General features: G+C 48.7%; 1 protein-coding gene across 1 annotated transcript in view; it reads right to left on the bottom strand.

The window, feature by feature from the left end:
- Positions 1 to 1,493: 1,493 nt before the first annotated feature.
- The window catches only part of SOHLH2 (spermatogenesis and oogenesis specific basic helix-loop-helix 2), a 64,461-nt gene continuing 59,005 nt past the window's right edge, over positions 1,494 to 6,949 (bottom strand). Inside the window, 2 exon segments of the mRNA XM_023725656.1 lie at positions 1,494 to 1,567; positions 1,662 to 1,773. Coding sequence (XP_023581424.1) covers positions 1,494 to 1,567; positions 1,662 to 1,773 — 186 coding nt within the window.

Raw genomic sequence — 6,949 nt, 5'->3', positions numbered from 1 at the left:
TTACCGGAGAAGATTGCTAGGCCTTTCTCCCACAGAGCAGCTGGTGAATTCAAACCATCAAACTTTCAGTTAACAGCTGAGCTCTTAGCTGTTGCACCACCAGGGCTCATTAATACAGGGCTACAGTTTCCCCAAGGCTCCCCTGAGCAACCCTGACAATCATACCTAATTGTAAAGGCTTTCAGTATGTCAGCCAAAGTGCTTAGGCAAAAACTCTTGATTCGGTTTCATTTCTCAACTGCTTTTTCAAAATACTTCCTTCAGGTCTCTTCTTCCCACAAAAGGGGACTTCCCTGGGAACAAGGGTCTCTGCAGATTGATTCTTCCATGATTGTTCTTGATCAACTCCAGAATGGATGGTCAGATGAGATCCTCTCAGCCTGAGATAAGAAGCTGGGACGCTAGACTTGGATGCATTTTCATAAGTTATTCATCAGAAGAGTTCACAGCACCTCATCTTCATGATGCGTTTGAGATAGCAGACTATTGAAACAAAAAGCTTTTCCAAGCACGGGAGTGAGAGAAACAAGGTGACTTCATGTGCATTTATTTCTAAAGACAAACTTTCTGCTGTGGTAACAAAAGGAGGTGGATTAAAGTCTAAAGGGCCCATTCTTGAGGCCAAACACATCCTCAGGGTCAGTAATGTTTTCACAATCAAGGCAAAATAATCTTTATAATGACAACAGCAAGTGCTATTTATTATGATAGCTAAGTACACCCTTAGTGCTTAACAAACACATCTCATTTAATGTTTCGGAAGTTCTATAGTATGTTGTTATTGTTGGGTGCCGTCGAGTGAACTCCGGCTCATGGTGACCCCATATGGCAGAGAAGAACCGCCCCATGTGGTTTCCTAGGCTGTAATCTTTATGGAAGCAGATCACCAGGTCCTTCACCTGCAGAGATGCTGGCGCGTCCTAACTGCTGACCTTCCAGTTAGCAGCCGAGAGCTGAACTGTCACTTCACCAGGGCTCCTTAAAAGGACATCACCGCAAGGAAAGAGCAGACAGAACTGCCACTGACATCACTCTGAGAACCCGTCTCGATTTCTGGAGTCTGACGGACACCCAGGAAGTGATTTAAATTTAACAACCTGTTTAAACGTGTTCTTTCCCAGTGAAGGAAGCTGAGGATTCCTGGCCGAGTCATGCAGCGTGTTCCACGGATGTGGTGTGGATGTCTGCCCACTCTGCTGTCATCAGCCGATACGGGGACCCTTGTGTCATTGTCCCTCTGGTCAGGAAAAGGGGGAAACCTGAGAGAAAGCTGCTGGGGGAGGGTAGCCAAGAAAGAGACAGCACTTCCTGGGAGCAGCGGCTGACTGAGCTTCACACCCTCCTCACCCCAGAGGCAGGAGATGAACCTGTGAGTTTAATGACTTTTGGTTTCCAAATGCAAATGCCAGCTGTGAGAGGTTTCCAGGCCAGGCTGGGAAGCCTGCAGGTAAAGCTGGGTCAGGCACCTCCCGTGTGAAGGGCGGGAAAGGATGCTAATGACGGCCCCCCAGGAGTGACAGCCAGGCAGGGGGCGCAGCACCCAGCTGTGACATCACCATGGGTCCTCCTAAAGCAGGAGGGAGGTGCAGCCAGCCGTCCCCCCGCCCCCTGCCCTGCGCTCTGTGGAGCACAGCCTGGCCCGTGTGCGCAGGCATCCTTACCACAGCGCCCGCCCGCCCGGACTCCCCACGTGGACATGGGCCCCACCAGGGCCTCTCGAGACTCCTTACGGAGGCCCCAGCTCATCAGACTGTACAACTGCTGCTCGTCTGCCTGGAGATGCAAGAGGTAAGTGTGAACACAAAAACGGGAGGCAGGTTCCCATCAGGAATTCACTCGCGAGCAGAATTTCCACCATGGGATTGAATTAGGTGAATATAACAGATCTGAAGCCTCATAAATAAACAGCTTTAAATTGTCGAAATGAGTTAGAGCTCCATCACTCCACGTAGCAAAGCCCTGGTGGTGCAGTGGTTAAGTGCTTGGCTGCTAACCAGAAGGTTGGCGGTTCGAGCCCACCCATTGGCTCCTCAGGAGAAAGACCTGGCCATCTGCTCCTGTAAAGATTACAGCCTAGGAAACCCTATGGGGCAGTTCTACTTTGTCACATGGGGCTGCTATGAGTCAGAATTAACTCGATGGCACCTAACAACAACATGTTTTGAAGGGGCGGGGAATGGCCGGGAGTCCTTCATGAATACCTTAGATTCCAAGTCATTAGGTCTATTAATTTGCTTTTTTCCTTGTCATCAATACAACTGGCTTTATCGAGTGCTTCCCTGGGCAGCTTCCTGGAACCAAGAGCGGATAGAATACCGTCAGCGCCAGTGTGAAAAGCAGTAGTTCCGAGAACATATGCACCCGTTAAGAAATGGATGGATCTAAGATGCATCAATTTGTCCCAAGCACCTGTAGTAAAGAAGAATGAAGAACACAAAGGCTACAAGGAAAGTATTATCCCAAGAGACAGAAAGGGCCACATAAACCAGAGACTTCAACAGCCTGAGACCAGAAGAACTAGATGATGCCCGGCCGCCACCAATGACCGTCCTGACGGGGAACACAACAGAGAGTCCCTGAGGAGTAAGAAGAAAGTGGGGTGCGGAACTCAAAGTCTAGTAAAAAGACCAGACCAGGTCTGACTGAGACTGGAGGAACCCCAGAAAGCATGGCCCCTGGATTCTCTATCAGCCCAGAACTAAAACAATTTCTGAGGCCAACTCTTCAGACAAAGATTGGACTGGACTGTGGGACATAAAATGATACTCATGAAGAGTGTGCTTCTTAGCTCAAGTAGATACATGTGACTAAACAGGCAGCTTCTGTCCGGAGGTGAGATGAGAAGGCAGAGAGAGTCAGCAGCTCGTTGAATGGAGATGGGAAATCAGGGGTGGAGAGGAGGAGAGAGCTGTCACAGTAAGGGGAGAGCAGTTAGGGTCAGACAACAACGTATGTATAAATGTTTGTATGTGACTAACTTGAACTGTAAACTTCCACTTACACTACAACAATAAACAAAAAAAGAAATGGATGGAAATTCCAAAAGTCCCTGAATCATCGTTCTTTTAAAGCAAGTCAAGAAAGAGTTTGTAACGGAAATCAACCGAGAGCTGAGGACACTGGACAACCACTAAAACAATCGATCTTAACACATCTCTGGGACACTGGGTGCCCTCCATTTGGCCCCCAACTCGTGGTGACCCCACACACAACGGAATGAAATGCAGCCCAGTCCTGTGCCAGCCACAAGATTGGCTGCGGATAGGACCATTATGATCCATAGAGCTCTCATTGGTTGCTTTTCAAAGTTGATTGCCAGGTCATTCTTCCTAGTCTCTTAGCCTGGAAGTTCTGCTGCACCTGTTCAGCATCACAGCAACATGCAAGCCACCACAGTACCACAAACTGACAGAGGAGTGGTGGTTCAAGAAGGGTAGTTTCTTAGATACGAGGCATTTGAGCAGTCAAGGAAGAAGGAAGTTAGCCAAGCAAATTTCTGGAAGAAAACACCACATGTAGAGAAAACTGTACGTGTAAAGACCCTGAGGTAGGCTTGTCCAAGGGACACCAAGGTGACCTTGGGATTGGAGCAGCGTGAGGGAGGAGAAGAGCTGTGGGAAATGAGGAGGAGGAAGCTGCAAGGACCATGATCATTAAAGGTCTTATAGAAAGGAGGCCCTGGGCGGTGCAAACAGTTAAGCCCCCAACCACTAGCTGAAAGGTGGGTGGGTGGTTGGAACCCACTCAGAGGCACCTCAGAAGAAAATGCCTGGTGATCTGCTTCCAAAAGGTCACAGCCTTGAAAACCCTACGGAGCAGTTCTACTCTGCACACATCATGTGGCCATGAGCTGGAATCAGCTTGACGGCAACCAATAACCACCACCACAGCGCGTGGAAAGACCGTGGCTGTCCTGAGTGAGCCGAGGGGCAATAGTCATTTGTACCACCCAGGAACTCGGCTTTAACCCGTATTTTTGTTATCGTTAGTGGCCTAGAGTCGGCTCTAGGCCCCGTGTATAACAGAACAAAATGCTGCCCCGTCCTGCACCATCTTCATGATCACTGGTATGTCTGAGTCCATAGCTGCGGTTATTATGTCAGTCCATCTCATTGAGGATTTTACTCATTTTCACTGACCTTCTACTTTACCAAATATGATGTCCTTTTCTAGAGATTAGTCTTTCCTGATGACATGTCCAAGGTAAATGAGCTGAAGTCTCGCCATCCTCACTTCAAAGGAGCATTCTTGTTGTATCTCTTCTAATACCGATTTGCTCACTCACTCATGCTGTTATTGCTGTGTGCCATCTAGTCAATTCTGACTCATAGCGACCCTATACAACATAGCGGAACTGCCCTATAGGGTTTCTAGGCTGGATTCTTTATGGGAGCAGATCTCTAGGTCTTTTCTGCCACAGAGCCTCTGGTGGTTTCAATTAGCAGCTGAGCACTTAAACATTGTGCCACCAGGGCTCTGTCACTCACCCATAACCCTCTCTTTAACCCAGTGTCTTTCCATGCAGTGTTGTCACTGGTCCCCAAGCCTCTCGGCCACCTTCTCCTTTGATCTGACACAGCTCACTCCCCCAGTCCCTTCTCCTTTCATAATTATTCTGCATCTACTTCCTGTTCCCATCATCCAGGATAAGCTTGTCAAACACTATTTTCAGGAGTTTGCATCATAAAACATTGGGACTGTTCTTTTCCATTTAGGACACCAGCCACTGGAAATCACTGCTCTCGCCTGAGCAACTAAATCCTATTTCTGTTCTGGTTCTGATCTGCTGGAGAAAAGATGTCGTCCTTGGGTGTCATCAAGTCGATTCGGACTCACAGAGACCCCACATGACAGAGTAGAACTGCCCCACAGGGTTTCCTAGGCTGTAATCTTTATGGGAGCAGACCTCCAGCTCTTTTCTCCTGTGAAGTGGCTGGAGGGTTCAAACCACTGACCTTTCAGTTAGCCGCTGAGCATTTAGCCTCATTTCACACACAGACGCAGTGGCTATCATCCAAGTTACAGACTGGTGCTTCAAGCAGGCAGGAAGTCAGACAAAGCAGACTGAGAAAGAGACAGAAGCAGTTGCCTGCCTGGTATGATCTGTGGGCAGGAATCTATTGGCATAAGAGGTGTTTGCCCTACTGGCTGCAGATGGGAACAATAACATCATCATCACCAACAAGATAATAGCAGCTGACATCATTACTACATGCTGGGCCATTTTATCCTTTAATTTTCCAACGACCTTGTGAGGCAGGTCCTTCTAGGTCCTCATTTTCACAGATTGGAAGACCAGGGTGTCAAAGGGTCAGGTCAGCAGAAGCAAGGGAAACCCTCCATGAGATGGATTGACACAACAGTCCCAGCAATGGACTCAAATACAGCACAGATCATGAAGACGGCTCAGGATGGGGCAAGGTTCGTTCATGGAAAGTCACCGTGAGTCAGTCGACTCTAGGGAAGCTGACAACAGCAACAACGTGGGCTAGAGCACGGGCCCTGGGTGGGGAACGGATCACTGGCCGCCAACCAACAGGTGGAGCCCTGGTGGCACAGTGGTTAAGAGCTCAGTCTGCTAACCAAAAGGTCAGCAGTTGAAATCTACCAGCCACTCCTTAGAAACACTGGGGAAGTTCTACCCTGTTCTACAGGGTCGCTATGAGTTGGAATCGACTTGATGGAGATGGGTTTGGTTTGTTTTTTTTTAAACAAAGGTTTGGAGTTCGAGTCCACACTGCTTGTGAGCACCCACTAATAAATGACAGAGGTTGGACTTCAACTTTGGAGGGCTGACACCAAAGCTCACGGCCCTCGGCGTCATGTCCAAACCAGCCTCAAAGGCTCGTGGGAACCTCTTCTTCGGTCAGAAGACACAAGCAGAGGACTTGTTTCCAGAAGGTTGGCAGAGAAAAGACAAACACGCTGAGTGGCTGGTGCAGGCACTGAGGTGCCAACGTGCAGGCTCTGGTTTCCATCACAGGAGCAGCCGTTGCGCAGCAGTGGGGGCAGACGCCTGTTGGAGTGGGTTCAAGAGAGACCGAGAGAGGAACTGAAAAAGAAGTGTAAGCTCTTTTGAAGAATTTGGGCACAAAGGGGATCATTTCTTTACAGGAGGTAGAAGCTGAACATGAAGTAAAATAAAACAAGCTGCCCAGATAAACATGTTAGCAATAGATCTTTAACTGGTATATAAGTGAGAAGATTAGATATTTGATACAACTAGACCCTTCTGGCGCTGGTATCCCAAAAGGTCGGCAGTTCAAACCCACCAGCCGCTCCTTGGGAGAAAGATGTCTCAGTCTGCCTCTGTGAAGATCACAGCCTTGGAAACCCTATGGGAGTTCTACTCTGTCACATGGGGTTGCTATAAGTCGGAGTCATCTTGATGGCACCCAATAGCAACAACCTCGTGTGAGGCAGCCACGCTCCCCCACAAACACTGGCGTTGGTGCCCCCACCCTGGGCAAGTCCCTGGACCACGCAGACCACTGGTCACTGTCAAGTTCTTCAGTTAAAACCCACCAAGCCACGGCCTCCTTTTCTGCCCAGAGTGTTGTGAAAACCAGCGCTGAACCAAATCTCGGGATCGGAGTTACAAATTAAAACTTCTGTTTCCAAAGCTAGGAATTCTCAGGACCAAAAGGTAATTTGCAGTCAAGAGGAGACCCAAAGCACCAATAAACTGGTTTCAACCAAATCATTCAGAAACACTCGTCACCAAGAAAGCCAATCTTCGTGATGGCAGAAGTGTTACGAACATCAGGATGAATGTAAACAGTAAAATGCGAAATCCTACAGCTGGGAGGCGTGTGTCCCCCATCGCTCACACCTGGACAAGTGATGTTTTTTAGCACTATCTGTCAGCTCCACCACCCTTCTGTCAGTCTGTCATACTGTGGGGGCTGGCGTGTTGCTGGGATGCTGGAAGCTACACCACTGGTATTTC

This window comes from Trichechus manatus, unplaced genomic scaffold (assembly GCF_000243295.1).
Source record: "Trichechus manatus latirostris isolate Lorelei unplaced genomic scaffold, TriManLat1.0 scaffold00344, whole genome shotgun sequence".
Lineage (NCBI taxonomy): Eukaryota > Metazoa > Chordata > Mammalia > Sirenia > Trichechidae > Trichechus > Trichechus manatus.
Note: the sequence above shows the minus strand (reverse complement) of the source record. Positions and strands in the feature narration are given on the sequence as shown.